The sequence below is a fragment of the Choloepus didactylus genome, chromosome 7 (assembly GCF_015220235.1).
Source record: "Choloepus didactylus isolate mChoDid1 chromosome 7, mChoDid1.pri, whole genome shotgun sequence".
Taxonomy (NCBI): Eukaryota; Metazoa; Chordata; class Mammalia; order Pilosa; family Megalonychidae; genus Choloepus; species Choloepus didactylus.
Window position 1 is genome coordinate 128,675,684 of NC_051313.1, and position 16,996 is coordinate 128,692,679.

General features: G+C 37.5%; 1 protein-coding gene across 1 annotated transcript; it reads left to right on the top strand.

The window, feature by feature from the left end:
- Positions 1 to 5,228: 5,228 nt before the first annotated feature.
- Positions 5,229 to 16,473, top strand: C7H6orf62 (chromosome 7 C6orf62 homolog). Its single transcript, XM_037844575.1, has 5 exons — positions 5,229 to 7,534; positions 9,313 to 9,489; positions 10,783 to 10,905; positions 13,110 to 13,244; positions 15,091 to 16,473. Exons 1-5 carry the CDS (start codon positions 7,406 to 7,408, stop codon positions 15,214 to 15,216), a joined length of 690 nt encoding a protein of 229 aa, XP_037700503.1. The 5' UTR covers positions 5,229 to 7,405; the 3' UTR covers positions 15,217 to 16,473.
- Positions 16,474 to 16,996: the final 523 nt, after the last annotated feature.

Below are 16,996 nucleotides of genomic sequence, written 5' to 3' on the forward strand. Positions count from 1 at the left end.
CACAAAAGATATTCATGGTAGTCAACTTCCAAGATGGCCCCAGTGACCCCCTCCCCATCCCTTATGCACTATCTTTTCACAATGAATAGGGCTGATTTGTGTAAACAATAGGATATTGTGGAAGTGACTGCGTGTGACTTCCAAGGCTAGGTCATAAAAGACATTGCAGCTTCCATCTCCCGATTTCTGAGATTTCCCACTATAGGGGAAGTCAGCTGCCATGAAGTGAGGACATTGAAGTCGCCCAACGAAGAAGCCCATGTGGTGAGAAACTGAGGCCTCCTGCCAAAAGCCATGCTTATGAAGCCTTCATATGACTGCAGCCCCAGCCAACATCTTGATTGCAATCTCTCAAGAGACTCCGTGCCAAAATCACACAATTGTAAGTTGCTCCTAAATTCCTGATCCACGAAAACTATGAGATAATAAATGTTGGTTGTTTTAAACCACTAAATTTTGGGGATAATTTGTTATGCAGCAATAGGTAATTAATAAAATGTTCAAATGAAAGAGTAATGGTGCTCTGTATGCTTACATATTATGTATTTTCACATAGGATTATATGTAAATACAAACATGCATTATTACTGGACAAAGAATTCATGGCTTCTGTAATTAGAATATACTTGTGAGAATATAGATAAGTGGAATAAATAACCTTACCAATGAAAGAAATTATTATACATGTATATCTCTTTCCCATTCCCTTTTCAATACCTATCCTTGTAGAATGGAGGGTGAAATGTGTTCTGGAAAGAAAGAAAAGAATTCCCCAAATACCAAAATTTTCCTTGATTTGTTAACTGCTCAAATTTGCTTTAAAGTTCTCTGCACATGGGAAGAGGGTAGAATTAGTGGAGAAAAACCTTTATAGTATTTTAATATTTTATTTCTAATGGTGATGGCATATTTCTAACAAAAGTTTCAGCAGTCAAATTTTTTCAATTTATCCACTACATCCTTCCTAAACACACTGAATGGAACAGTTAGCCCATATTATCATAGTTATTAGATGGTAAATCTTTAAGTTTGAAATTTGGAGACAAGTCACCTGGTGTTGCTACTTTTAGGATCAAACTGTAGAGTATCAGAACTAGTTCTCTAGGCCTGTATCATCTTGGCATAAACTTGTTCTGTGTAGATGTTAATTATATATATGACCAAAAATCAGGACCTATGTCTGATAAATTTAATTGCACTAATGATGGGATCAAATAGCTGTGACGTCCTGATAAATCTACTCTGCTTGCTGGCCATAAACGAAGGAGTGGGGGCAAGTGTGCAGAGAAAACTAGATTTTCTAAGAGAAAAGAACGTGTGTAAAGATAATGTATATTTTAAGGTAAAATAGGATGCTGCTTTTTTTTTTTTTTAGAGAATAGTTAAGAACAATTATTACGTACTTTTTTGGTATCTTACTGCCAGATATTTAGGCTATGTAAATACAAACTTGAGTAATTATTTTGTAACTTGGTATAAATGTGGGAAGTTGTGATACCCAGGGATAACGTGCCTTGAAGCCAATAGGTTAACCTTGGAGCCGTGAGTTGATCTGGATTTTGTTTCTTCAGGAAGGAGGCTGGCACAGAATCTTCTTAAAGTGTTATTTTATTAAAATGGTGGTATCTGCATTTCAACAAAGACAATTTCGCACCAGGTGTATAGCAGTGAAATTTAATCCCCCAAAGGGGAAATAAATCAGATATATTAGTCAAGGTGTCACCATCATCACCCCAGAAATCCCATTATGTTTGGAGCAAGCTAACCCTACAGAAGCCATTTCTAACAAAATTAGGTGGACTTTTTCCGTAGTTCTAAGGGAGTTCTATCTGACTTTTATCTGAATGTCACTGACAAACATTATGGTCATGATTTTTTTTTAATCATATTTTTTATTGTAGAATATAAGATGCATAAAAGTAATAACTTTCCAAGTGCAATTGAACAAGTAGTTAGCAAATTTCAAAGAATATTATGTGTTACAGTCTGTAGTTTCAGTTATTTCCTTATTGTGAAATATAACATATATACAAAAAGGTGGTAACTTTAAAATTTGAATTTCACAAGTAGCTACAGAACAAATTTCAAAGGATGCCATCGATTACGTTCCACCATTTCAATTCTTTCCTTCTAGCTATTCTAACACCCTAGCAACTAAGAAAAAGAAATTATATAGAGATTCAGTGTTCATAATCCTTTGTCAAATTTCATCTTGTCCCTTCCTCTAGTTTAATCACTTTCCTGAACCTTGGGGATGTCTAAGCTTTTCAACTTGTTCATGTTGAAAAGGGGTGTTGACTTTATGAGAAAGGGGGCACATCTGGTTGAAGTCCTTGAAGAGGCTATTACCTCTGGGTTTTGGGACTTGGCTGTCATAGCAGTTCTTTGATGGATTTAAATTTCTGAAGAATAAACTTAGTAAGTGAAACTTCTATAGAGTCTTAGATCTGGATCCCAGTATTCTTTAGGATTTGGAGGACTACTGTTGACTTGGGTTTATCATACTGTGATCATTTAGCATATATAGGAGAAGCTTGTATAGCAGTAACCTCCAGGACAGCTTCTTGACTCTATTTGAATTCTTTTGGCCACTTAAACCTTATTTTGTTGCCTTCCTTTCCCCTTCTGGGTCAAAAAGGCATTCTTAATCCCTTGATGCCAGGGTCAGCCTCATTCCAGGAATCCATGTCCCATGTCGCCAGGGAGACTCACTCGCCTGGGGGGGTCCTGTGGTCATGACTTTTTAACAATTTTATTTCCTTTGATTACTATTCCCATTTTATAGCCCTTCCAAGATGGTAAATATCAGGAGCAGAGAAAATTGAACTAGAGGTGTTTTCTTCCTCCAGGGTACATTGCTGGTATTTCTTGGCTCATATCAGACCCATGGCACACAATGCATTTGCTTAGGTTTAGACCGGGTATCTCTGGTTCTGTTTCATAGTAGCTGAAACAAAAAACTGCATTTTTACCCCCCAACATCTGTTCTATCCTCTTGATTTTTCCCCAATGATTATTATAGTGTAAAAATTCTTCCATGGTTTTTCAGGTATGACACCAAAAGCACAACAACAACAAAATAAATTGGCCTTCACAAATTTAAAAACGTTTGTGTTGCAAAGGATACCATCAAGCAAGTGAGAAGACATTACAAAATGGAAGAAAATATTTCCAAATCACTTATCTGATAAGGGACTTGTATCTAGAAGAACTCCTACAACTCAATAATAAAAAGACAACCCAATTTAAAAATGGCAAAGGCTCTGAACAGATATTTCTCCAAAGAAGATAAACAAATGGCCAATAAACAGATGAAAAGAGGCTAAGCATCATTATCAGAGAAATGCAAACCACAATGAGATACCACTTTAATATTCACTAGGATGACCAAATACAAAGACATGCTAACAATGTAAAATGGTGCAGTCACTGTGGAAAACCATCTGGCAGTTCCTCAAATGACTAAATGTTATAACTCAGGAACACCATTACTAAGCATTGAAATTCTCCTAGAGAATTGAAACATATCCAAACAAAAACCTGTACATGAATGTTCATAGTAGCATTATTCATAATAGCCCCAAAGTGGAAACAGTACAAATACCCATCAGCTGATGAATGGATAGAAACAAACTGTGGTACAGCCATATAATGCAATTACTACTCAGCCATAAAAAGGAATGAAGTATTGATACAAGCTACAACATGGATGAAACTTGAAGCCATATGTTAAGTGAAAGAAGTCAACAAAAGACCACATATTATACGATTCCATTATATGAAATGTCCAGAATAGAAGAGACAAAAAGGAGATTTAGCCTTCCTTGGGACTTGGGGAGGAGAAACAGAGCGACAGCTAACGAATAAAGAGTTTCTTGCTGAGGTGATGAAATGTTCTAAAATTGATTGTGATCATGTCTGCACAACACTGAATATACTAAAAACCACTGAATTGAACTCTTTAAATAGGTAATTATACGGTATGTGAATTATTTCAATAAAACTTATTAAAAAAATTCTTCCATGAAGATAATTGCAGCTACAAATCTAGGCCAGGTCAGGAAGACATGAACTAGCGCTAATTAAAAAAAAAAAAAAAAAAATACTAATTTATATATCCTTGCGTTTTTATCTGCATTTTAGAGCTCTGAAAAATAGGATCAATGCTCTCGGGCGCCAAGGACGTGACTCACCGGCCAAACGTTCCATAGCACCCTCTTCACCTTTTGACGACGCTAAAGAACCCCATAAAGTTCAGGAACAAGATCCCAGGACCTGGGGGATCCTAATAAAAATTCTGTTCTGACAGTAGGGGGAAAAATCCACGGGGCAGGTTCGCCTACTTCTCTCCTAAATTACAATGACGAAGCGTGAGCAGCGCCTTTGACCAAGTTCAAAGCTTGAGAATCGCCTCCCGGCCCGCGCACGTGACGATGTGGGAACAGACAGCTGCGTGAAACGTGAGCATCTTCTGTTACAGGCCTTTTAAATTCTAGGTCTTTGAACTGAATTCGCTGTTTTCCCAGCAAGATAACCCCGGGGCATACTCCCAGAAGGACTACCAATCAGTGGTTTAGGAATAAAGTTGTAATGAAATGTAAAATAAGAATCTTGCCCCTCCCAACCCGCCAACACGTACTTTCCTTTCCTCCTTCACCGCGCCCCCATCCTCGCCCACTCTCCGCCCATTTCCCGGCCTAGCTCGATAGCTCTGCTGGGTCGGCGCTCAGCCCGAGTCCAACAAGCTGACAAGTTCCGGGAAAAAGCAATTTCATCCGGGCGCTTGGTCGGTGAGGGCAAGGGGGCGTGGTTTATGCCGTAGCTGGGGAAGAGCCAATTCAAGAGACGGAACATCCTGACTAGGGAACGAATGGGAGCGGAGGGAGTGGCGGGGTCCACCTTTCCACGCCCCATGAAAACTCCATATGGAGGAAAGGGAAGAGTCTATTGTCAAACTCTCCTTTGAAGGGGTACTCTTATCCAAGAAGCTTAACTGAAAAAACTCAACACTTCAAGGACTTTCTTAAATGCTCTTCTTTGATTTTCTTTCTTTCTCCTTGATAACCGTGTTAACCTATTCGCATACGGTCTTCTCTTCCTCCCCCTTGGTTCGTGCGTAGATGGTGGAGGCCCGCGGGCTGCGCAGCCGCAGAGGGTTCGGGGTGGTGCCAGTGAGGGGCGGGTGACGCAACGGCCGTCGCTGCCATTTTAAGTTGTTTTGTTCTTGCTTGTTTTTTCAAGCGCGACTCTGCCCCGGACCCGGGAGGCGCCCGAGGCCGCCGCCGCCGCTTCCGCAGCTACCGGTGGGGGGCACGAGGCTGTGCCACCGCGGACTCTCACCATTCGCCTCAGCTCTTCCCTCCTTCGGGTATCTTCGATCTTCCTGAGAGCCGGAGCCCGACTGTGGGGGGAAGAAAGACTCGAGAGCAGATGCTTGAACTGAAATAACTTTATTTTGGGGGGTTTACTTCGCTGACAGACCCTTTAGCGCAGGGCTCCCCTTCCCCTCTTCCCCCTCTGCCGCCAGTACCAATCCTCTCCCCCACTCCCTCTTTCTCCTTTTTCCGCCTTTTTTTCTCTCTTTTCCGCGGTCGCCGTTTTCTCCGCGTCCTTCCCCTCCTTCGCCCCCCGGGGCGCCGAGCCAGACTATGGGTCCCAGGTGGGGGCTGAGCGGCGGCAGCAGCGCGGGCGGCCCGGTCACAGTGCGCACTGCAGCGGGGATGGAGGGGCTCAGTTGGCTGGTGGTTTTCTCTTGACATGGCTCCTGCCCGTGCTGCTAGCAGCGCCGCCTCTTCCGCCGCCGCCGCCGCCACCGCTCCGCCCGCAGGCTGCGGCTAAGAGGGCCCGTACCCCGCCCGAGAGTCGGTCAGTGAGTCCCGGTTTCCGCGGGGACAGGGAGGGGATTTCCCTGTCACCCACCCCGCCCCAGCTGCCTCAATTCCACTCCCTGCCTCCTCGGGAAACTAATGATCCCGCCCTGAACAATCCAATCTCGGGAAACATGGTCTGTTCAACGTGAGAGATAGCTAATCCAGAATCCGCGAGTTAAAAATAATTTTTTTTTGGTTGATGGGCTTACTTTAAAAAGCAATATTAACACAATTATTTTTTTTTTTCCCACTGATCCTTCCCATTTACCCTCACCCGCCTACTCTACCCGGGCGGGAATTGTTTCCACGATGAAATGAGTGAAAACCTGAGCGATCCTGTGTCTCTCGTGGTGCTAGTGAGTCGCTGCCGCTGAAGGCAAGGGGTGGGGGTGGGACCTGGGGGGTGGAAGGCAGGTGGTCCCCGGGCATTGCCTGGGATTTGGGAGAAGAACCCGCCGCCTTTGCCTCAACAATGCTCACAAGATAAATCGCACTCCCCACCATCTTGAACGGGGGCAGATTTGTAGAGAAGGCTCCCTTGGGGAATGTAGGACTCATTGCAGGACTGGGGGGTGTTGGGATCGCGGGCATTAATCAGGTCTAACTACAGAGCCGGAATAATTACTATATCGTATTATATACCCACTTTTCTCTCCGCCATCATGATTCTCCTTGGCAGCAGCATTAGCAGCCGCCTGAGGGTGAAAATTTGGGTGATGGGGAAGTTGGTAATGACTCCGCTGTTTTTTCTCATGGCTCCTTTGGGCAACAGCTGCCCGCCCCCGGTATACACTGTAGTTGATTGCAGGGAAACCCTGTACCTTTTCCCTTTCTTCTCTACCGATTTTGCACTTTTCTCTTTGCTCACCACCAAGTGTAATCAATAACAAGCACTGACGATAGCAATAGTGAAATCTGAAATAACTAAGAGTTAATTAGGTACTACAGCCATGGATCTGGCTGGGTAAAAGCCAATTGAATATTTCAGTTTCATTCAGCTACCCCGTTTCGGTGTTTTGTTTTTGTTTTGTTTTTTTCGTATTTTGGAAAGCAAGGATCACACTTCCCCCTCTCCATTCCTTTTCATAATCCCTTTAAAAAGGGGAAAAAATCCGAATGGATTTTAAGGATTGGACTGGTATCAGCTGTGTTTTATTGCACACCTAAATGCTGATAATAGGCTTTCATTCCCCCTTAAAGCCTGTATTTTGGCAGTTACATCAAATGTGTTTTCCAAAAAGTTAGTTCCAGTATTTTCTCCTCTTTCTTTCCTTCCTTCCCTTCCTTCTTCCCGTGCGACCCCAAACGTTATTGTCCAAACATGAATGGACAGCAGCTTTTGTTTCTTGACCCTGTAATATGAGTCTGCTAATATTGCCAGAAGGTGCGGCTTTTGGGTTACAGTCGTGATTTTAGCTATTCAATCATATTAGCAGGAAAAAAATGACTTGTTTCTGTTGTACTTGAGTCTTGAGAAAAAGTGCCCATAGTTTAGTGACAATTTCCAAAGGCTTTAGTACCACCTGTATTTCAAAATGGGGGACCCAAACTCCCGGAAGAAACAAGCTCTGAACAGACTACGTGCTCAGCTTAGAAAGAAAAAAGAATCTCTAGCTGACCAGTTTGACTTCAAGATGTATATTGCCTTTGTATTCAAGGAGAAGGTAATTCAAAGTTCTTAAAATGTGAATTAGCACAAGTGATTTTTTTAAGTGTATTTTACTTAGTTGTTGCTCTTATATAGCTATGAATGTTAGGTTGAAGAGTGGTTGGGAGAAGTCTGCTTTGTATGCTTTGTTGCTCATCCTTATGGGTAATTCTTTGAATTGAGTAGTTGCAGTATCACCATGAATGGAAATCCCTTGAGTACTCCTTGGTTTTGAAATGTATAATTTTAAAGCTTAGGGTCCACTTTTAGTTGACACGGGGTGGGTAACATTGTAAAATTTTAGTTTGTGTGGAGTTACATAGGGAACTTTAAAAATGAAATTAAAGATTGTTAGATATAAATTATAAATAGGATGCTTGAAAGTGGTAAATTGAAATCAAAATGTTATATGCTTAAGTCAGCCTGTTTTAGTTCTAGATGGAGATACCTTTTCTTTTGGTATATTTAATGAAATAGAATACACTTTAAATTTTAGAGACACTTGAATACTGTAATGATTAATTTGTATTAACAATTGCAGTTTTTTAAAAATTCAGACTGACCTAAAGAGGAAATTTAAGTTTTTTTTAAAAAATGTTATCAGAATTAGTTCTACAGTTAAATACAAATAGTGAGTTATTAGAAAGCAAGAACAAGATGATAAAAGCAGTTTTTTGTGACTTAAAATGGACAGCTTATGAAATAATCAAGGCCATTTGACGTGAGAGTAGGTTGTGAATATAAGGAAGTGCTACTTTGATTTTTGTACGTAAATTGTGAGCTAATTTCAGATGAGAAATATAGTCTTAGTATTTGAAAGTTTCCTAGGTTTTTAGCCCACTCTTAGCTCTTGATTACTTGCATTATAGAACACTTTCAGTTCCTAAAGCAGAGCACTGTAAAGTGGCTTCAAAAAATGATTTGCTTTGAAGGTTTAAAGTGATTGTCACAAGATTGAATAGTATCAAGGATTTACTTCCCTATTTTCTTTCTTTTTTTTTGGTTTTGTTTTTGTTTAATCAAGTTGGCTGTACAATTGATAGGATTAGATTCTACTTTGAGGTGTAATAATGTGAGTTCACTGGAATGAATCCAAGATAGAAGTGGCAAGATGCCCTAAATTGTACTAACTAGTTTACCTACAAAAACCTGTTTTTATTCCATGAATGGACAATATCTGGGTAATTGTCATCAATAGTTCATGATGTATACTCTATATTACAGGATTTTATAGGCTAGGTTTGATGATAAGTGCTTGGTCTTACCTAAATTTGAAACTCAGTTTTAGTAAGCATTTTTTTCTTCTTTAAAATATTGACGCTTCTGTGATTATGTAATGACCAGGAAGAGTAATGGAGATTGAACCATTTGAGGAGTAAAACAATTAACTTGTCTGAATAAGTTTCTTTTTAAACTGCTGAGATTTTAATTTAGCTGTATATAGAACCAGTTAAATGAAATTACATCAAGACTGCATCATTTTCTTTAATTGTAGGATTGCCTGGTGTTTTTTCCTCAAATTTTTAAGAAATGTTACTGTCTAAAATAAATACTTGCTGTGGATACCATAATACTATAAAACTGGGCAGTTAAAAATTCTGAGAATAGTATATTTTTATGTGGTTGGGAGGAGAGGAGATGAAAGATCAGTATCTGAAAATCTGTTTTCAGAGGGAAAATTACTTCAGACAATTAAGAATTTTGCTAAATTAGAATAAAGTTACTTAATATTGTAATGTGGATTTGGAGTTAAAAGACGAATGCTGTCAGTCAATGCACCTTTTTTTCTTTCAGAAGAAAAAAGCAGCACTTTTTGAAGTGTCTGAGGTTATACCAGTCATGACAAATAATTATGAAGAAAATATCCTGAAAGGTGTGCGAGATTCCAGCTATTCCCTGGAAAGTTCCATAGAGCTTCTACAGAAGGATGTGGTACAGCTTCATGCTCCTCGATACCAGTCTATGAGAAGGGTAAGTTCTGTTGTTAAGTCTTGATTTGGTATGTAAGTTTTTGTGGCTTGAACTTGTATTTTTTTTTCCTAAAAATGAGTAGATACTACATGGTAATGAATCTCAAGTTTTGTGTAACCAGAAATTAAGGTTCTTTTACAAGGCCTATAAAAAATTGTCAGTTAGTAGTATATTAAAAATAAAGAGTTACAATTTTTAGTTTATTAGACTTCTAGATGTAATATTCATTCTCAGTTAGCTGCTATCTGGCTTTCTCCAAAATTTGAAAGTTTTTTTTCATCATGTATTTACTTTGTCCCAACCCATGCATTATTCGAGTCCTGTGTTTGGTAGGGTTGGAAAAGTGTAGTTCTATAAAGTGTTTGGAGGAATCACTTTAACCCATGTTAGGTACTGGCAGTTGCCAAATATTTTTAATAACTTAAATGCTACACATAAAATTGTTTTAAAATTTCTAAAGTAGGTTTTTTTTTTTTTCCAAAGTTGATTTGAAATAAAACATGGAGAACCTAAATTAACTTTGCTTATGTGGTATTATGCTAATAATGTTGTACATTATTGATGTGAATGTTATGTTACTACTGTTCATTACATTTTTCTTTTTTTTGATGGGGGAACTAACATCATACTCCATTATGAGTAAAAAACAGGTATTATGCTGCCAGTCTTCTAAACTTCTGCAACACATTCAAAGTCAATCTGGGCATAATTGAGCAAAAAAATCCCCATAATTAGTGGTAAATTTGTTGGAAGGCTGGAGATAAGTACAGACTGGTTTGGCACAGGTTTATTAGTGTTTGAAAATTATATGCTAGTCTGTGATAATGAAGAAGAGGGAAAAAAATGGAGAAAGGTAGTTTTCTATCAGCACATAGTAAAAATAGCATTTGAGCTGTAATAAGAAAGTAATGATTCATATTAGAAGTTCCAAGACACCTTTGTTAAATAGGTTTTGATTTTGAAGAATACAAATAAAAATAAAGGGACTTAAAAAAAGAAACAAAACCTAAAAGTCATAAAATCAGAATTTTAGTTGTAGTTCACCATATACTGATGAGTCTAGGCCTTGGTATGAGAAACATTAGACTGAGTGACTTGACTGTAGACTTGCTACAAAATAAAATTTAGAATTGGGCCATGAGCTATTCAGATTGTGTATAGTCCTATTATTATTGCCTCTTATGAGATAAAATGACATATAGTGGGCTTTTTGCATTTGTAAAATCAAACCCTATAATGTGCAGTGCTGCTTTTAAGTTTCTTTGAAAGTAATTTTTTTTTTCCATTTTATAGGACGTAATTGGCTGTACTCAGGAGATGGATTTCATTCTTTGGCCTCGGAATGATATTGAAAAAATTGTCTGTCTCCTGTTTTCTAGGTGGAAGGAATCTGATGAGCCTTTTAGGCCTGTTCAGGTATTTTATTCTGAAGTGTGGTAAGCCCTTCAATAACTGAAAACTCCTAGAGTAGAGCTGAACTTGAGAAGTTCTTTGGAAATATGTTTCTAATAAGTTTGTGTCTTGGTTTCCTCCTGTTCTTTTGGATATTGTATGCAAGAGAAGAAGCATTTGGATTATAGAATGTCTTGAGATTGAATGTCTTTGAAATTATGGCCAGAGAAAATCTTATAAGGTCCATATGTGTTGACTAATAAAGGGACCCATGGATGAGCTTCAGAAAATGTGACTACACGCACACACCCTGTGCCATATGCTAAGAGAATGCCTAGCACAGTCAACTCAAGCATTAGCCATGATTTCAAAGAAAAGTATTTATCTTTAGACAAAACAGTTTTTACCTAACTATTCCAAATAAGGTCGAAGAGGAAAGATAGAGTATTAGAAATTTGAATTACTGTGATAAATGGGAGCTACATTTTTCCAGCGGGAAATTGGGGATGAGGTGGAGTATATTTTTTAAGTACAAAAAAGAATAATTATCTATATTTGACCTGGAACTAACCATAATTAATATTTTGGTGGATTTCCTTTTTTATTTACATATAAATATATTGTAGATAAAAATGAGGATGATAACACCTGTGTAAAATGCCCTTAAATTAGGTCTAGAATTTGTCAGGTACCTCAAATGGCAAACCAGTCAAAAGCAAGATGTCAAGAAAGGTTAAGTAAGAACCACTACTAAATTGACTTAATTGCTGAATAGTTTTATATACAAATCAACTTCGGGAAAAGTGTTTCTTAGATCAGACTCCTTTGAGAACCAGGATAGTTTCCTTGGGGAAATTCTGATAAGTGATATCGTGTAATTTTTGTGCATATGTGTCTTGTTTATTCCAGTGAGCATGATGTTTTCAAGATTCTTCCATGTTGTAGCAGGTCTCCTAACTTCATTTTTTTCTTATGGCCAAATATTCCATGTGTGTATGGACCATATTTTGTTTATCCATGCATTTGTTGGTGGACATTTGGGTTGTTACAAGCTTTTGACTATTGTGAATAATGCTGCTTTAACTATTGGTGTACAAAATCTGTATAATATCTAAAAGTCGGATTGCCGGGTCAAATGGTAATTGTGTTTATTTAACTTTTTGAGAAACTGCCATATTGCTTTCCACATTGGCTGCACCATTTTATAATAGTTATTTCTTCTTCCCATAGCACTTAGATGATAAGGAACCCAATTTAGGATTTCCGAAATAAACCACATTTTGTTCAAGAAAAGGACTTGAAGCAAGTTATGTTTTGTACTTTTATGTACTTGTCCTCTCCAGCAGTGGATAAGCTCCTTAAGGGTTAACTTTATTCATGTCTTCCAGTATCTAATAATTGCTTTTCATATGCCAAGAGTTCACTAACAATTTGAATTGTTCAGAGGTACAAAAACAAATAAGATTATTAAAGTTAGAATCTGACTAATGTAAATTTTAAAAAGAAACAGCATTCATTTCATAGGAAAGAATAAAATAAACTAGATGGCACTTTTATCTGATTAGGCTATCAGGTCAATCTCAGGTTAGCTGTGGGAAAACTGCACATTAATACATAATAAAAATTGAGGGTTCATAAATTCTCTGAAGCCCATCCATGTGAGGGATGAAATTATATTTCAGGTGTGGGCTTTTACATTATTTCATTTAATCCTATTAACTGTTCTTTGAAATGGGCTGAAGTTACAGGATTTGCATATGGTCACATAGCTAGTGAGACGGGTACAGCTGATATTTAAATTAACAAGATTTCTTTCCAAGAGCTATCACAGTATATTTGTTTGCTGTAATCAAAAGGAGGGAGATGTTATGGGGCTTAAGTACTAAGGTGGGAATCTTGAACTGAGTAAGTTTGAAAATTCGATTTTATGAAATTTGGTTTAAAATAATCAACAGTATTAAGATACAGTCATTTGGTGCAGAGCTTTTCTCGAAGGTAATGCTGTACAATGGCGCTTTCTATGATGAAGGAAAAGTTCCCTACCTCAAGAGGCTTTTTGAAATGTAGCTAGTGTTACTGAAGGACTGAGTTTAAATTCAATTTTAATTAAAATTTAACTAGCCAGATGCAACTTTTGGCTACCATATAGCCTGATAATGCATGTGGGTACAGATGTTTCAGGTATGTAAGTTTCTAGTTACATAGAAATATTTGTATTTCTTATTCAGGCCAAATTTGAGTTTCATCACGGTGACTATGAAAAACAGTTTCTGCATGTACTGAGCCGCAAGGACAAGACTGGAATTGTTGTCAACAATCCTAACCAGTCAGTGTTTCTCTTCATTGACAGACAGCACTTGCAGGTAATTAGCATTGTTTTGAAAACCACTTTTAAAGGGCTCATTTGAAGATACTAGTTCATTATTGGTTCAGCTGTTTACTTTGCAAAACACTTTAATTCTGATTTGCCCCCTCAACACTTATTTTTGAAGTTGTTTTTTTTTTACAAAAAAAAAGAACAGATCTTCTGGCCCTCACCCTAGAACAAGGGTTTCCAAACTTTGCTGCACATTAGAACTACCTGGGGAGCTTTTGTAAGTAATGATTCCAGTGTACAGTAGAGTTAGCGAGTCATTACCCTAGAACTTTTCTCTAGAACTCTTGTATCTAAAGTGTTGGTCAGTAGACTAGCATCAGCATCACCTGGGTATTTGTTGAAATGGAGACTCTCCAGGCCTGACTCTGGTCCTATTTATCAGAATCTACATTTTAACAAGATCCTCAGGTGATTTGTAAAACAGTATATTTTGAGAAGATCTGTTATATCTGGATCTTTTATATCAAAATCTAAAGGGTTGAGGCACATCTGTGTTATTAACCTTTTAAAAAGAGCAACTTCTAATTTATTTACCATTCTGTCAACAAATGAGTGCCTACTAAGTGCCAGGCACTCTACAGCAATGAATAAGATAGATGATTCCTACCCTTGCGGAACTTACATTCTAGTGTAGGGGACCCCACAATTAAAAAGTAAAATACCTAGTATATTAGATAATGATAAATGCTAAGAAAAAAAAGCGGGGGTGGGGTGGGTGGGTTCATATAAACTGTTGGAGATTTTGAAATTTTTACTTTGTCAGCAGGGAAAGCCTCAGGTGATTAAAGGCCTAAAGTATTCATACTAAACATAAGTTGTTCTTTTTTAATAGTGTGTGCAAGATAATAAAAAAGTGCAAAGGTTAATTTTACTAGAACTGCTACCTTCAAGGAGCTGACAAACTCCTTGGAAAGATTACACATTTACTTTCTATCTAGTACCAATGTTAAGTAATTAGGGTATACTTCAGATAAGAGAACTATGGGAATTATAAAAGAAAGATTAATTTCAGTAGAGGCATTTGATAAAATAAAAATGAAGGTATTATTATTCCCGTTTTACAGCTTAGGAAACAAACAACTTGTGCAAAATCAGCTAGCCAAGGACCTTGTGCCCTTGTCATAACATGAGATATATGACAAGGACTAGACCAAAGGATAATCTTGGATGGGCAGGTGGTATAGAGGCTTACAGCTGGAGTTGGTGGAGTCTCATATAGATTCAGCCACTTACTGGCTGTGAGATTTTGGACAAGTCACTTCTGTGAGCATGTTCTTTCTGTTAAATGGAGCAAATGATACTTGTAAGATGGTTGTGATGCTTTAAATAAGCTAAAATAGTCATTTACATACATAGATTGCTTCAAACTAGAAGAGTCAAATTGCTTTCTCATTTTTTCTTCTTTTCTGCCTTTTAAACAGATGTTATAGTAAAAAGGTTGCCCCAGGAATGCTTAAATCTTTTCTTTTACCTACTTCCAATCATCTCCCTAGTTTCTACAGTTACCACATTACCTGCTTTTCTCTACTCAGGTCTTGCTATCTGAGTTGTCCTTAACCCTACTTTCTTTGAGCAAGTATTCTATGACTGATTTCCCTAAGTTTTTATATTTTCATTCTTTTGCATAAATTCTATAAGTATTTATTTAGTTTACAATGATTTTCACTCTATGTTCATGCATCTTGTATGGTAAGGTTTTATCTTCCTAACTCAAATCCCTTGTGGGTAGGGACCATGTGTTCATAGGAGCCTACTAAGTTGTGGGAGATTGATTTCATGTGGCAATTTTTAAGTCTTATTTATTAAGAATCTTAAAATTTTCTCCCTTCCAGACTCCAAAAAACAAAGCTACAATCTTCAAGTTATGCAGCATCTGCCTCTACCTGCCACAGGAACAGCTCACCCACTGGGCAGTTGGCACCATAGAGGATCACCTCCGTCCTTATATGCCAGAATAGAGCACTCAACTGACCAGCAAAATGGAGAAGATCAGAGAATGAAGCAGCAGTTTTTTTTTTTTCTTGTTTTCTTACCACTTTATTCTTTCAGAGTTTAAAGAAAATGGACTCATGCACAGAACACTATGCATTTTGAAACTTGTTCATCCTGGATTTTTTTAAAATCATTTGTATTTCAGAACTTAAATTAGATGTCTTCTGCGCAGACTGTGTGAAAGAAGGTGCTTTGCATATTTGCTGCATTGCATCAGCATCTTACTAAAAATGTGAAATGAAAGGACTATTGTACACTGAAATGCTTAAATGTATCTGAAAGCACAAGGTGATACTCATTTTTGATGGTCTTCCCATTTGGGCTGGTTTTTGCCTCTTTGACATCTGTCATCAGTATTTAGAGGGTGAGAAGTGAATGTAGCAGGTATAAATACATTTTTAAAAACTTAATAGCTTTGCTATAATCACCGAAGTTCCAGAGCACTGTCAGATTCATTCTAATGACCAGAAGTAGTTTAAAAAAAAAAAAAGACAACATGGGAAAGAAATCTTAAATGAAAAAAAGCATCTCATTGTAGGCATTCTTGCCTCATATTTTACTGGGCCATGTTTGTTTCCTGGTACTCATAAATACATGTATTTTTTTTTTTTTCCAGATCTCTTTCCCCAAGTTACTGTTTATAAGAGTATTCTGCTAAGTGTGGATACAGTTATACACATTTAAAGCAGACCTGGAGTCTGAAGTAGCTAAAGCAGCTGTAAAACTGAGAAATACATTCATAGCTGCAGAAACCATGATAGGTAGAGGATTTTCCTTTTTGGTGTTTTATGTTGTTTTTGATTTTAAAGAGGAGATTTTATTACAAAGAAAAAATTCCAGTGACTTGTGCAGAAATACTGGTTTCTACACCATCCTAAAGAAAAACTTGCAGGGGTTTTTTTGGAGTAGAAAGTTAATAAAAGCTGGGATCTTAAATTGTTTAAAATAAAAAAAAGTCAAAGTTCTAAAAGCAGAACTCATTTTGTGCAATGAACATAAGACTACTGTATAGTTTTGGTTTTTTTTTTTCCTTTTACATGAAGAAAAGCTTTGCTTAAGGGTTGCCAACTTTTATTGGAGTACATCTGAATGACCTACTCCTTTGGAGTAAAACTAGTGCTTACTGGTTTCCAATTGTATTTAGCTTCTGGTTGGAATTTGAAAAAATGAAAACCTAAATAAAATAGGTGAACGTTCCCTGACTATTCAGGTGAATACACAAATTTGAAGTGGTAACTTTTTTCAAAGTCATTGGGTAAGTGTTACTGATAACCTCAAGGAGTTATTTTATAGCCTATGGCTCAACAGTCAGTGTGGGGAAAGAGGGGAAAAAAGTCCTGGTGGTTGGGTTTGTATTTGACAAGAATAAGAATCAAGGACCTTTGATCAACTTTCAAGTTATTAGCCTGTCTTATGCCTTGCTTTATTAAAAAAAAAAAAAAATTAATTATTTCAAAATGCTTTAATATGTCTTCCTCATCAGTTGAAAATTAGAATTTATTTGAAATAGTACTAATACTTTTGAGTGGTTATGAATGCTTACAGCCAAGTACTGTTCTAAGCTCTTGTTTTAACTCATTTGTTAACCCTGAGAGGAAACAGATGGAGAAGTTAGGTTACTTGCTCAAGCTCACTTCATGAGTAGTGGAGGATTTGACCCCAGGCTAAGTCGAGAGACCAAGCTCTTAAGCATTTTACTATTTTGATTTATACTTATGTTTGACAGGTTAGGCATTACAGCAGTGA

Excerpts from the sequence above, each read along its gene's own strand:
- C7H6orf62 (XM_037844575.1), top strand. The coding sequence starts at position 7,406 with ATGGGGGACCCAAACTCCCGGAAGAAACAAGCTCTGAACAGACTACGT. Across the intron at positions 7,535-9,312 it reads CCTTTGTATTCAAGGAGAAG|AAGAAAAAAGCAGCACTTTT; the intron begins GTAATTCAAAGT and ends TTTTTCTTTCAG. Across the intron at positions 10,906-13,109 it reads AGCCTTTTAGGCCTGTTCAG|GCCAAATTTGAGTTTCATCA; the intron begins GTATTTTATTCT and ends TTTCTTATTCAG.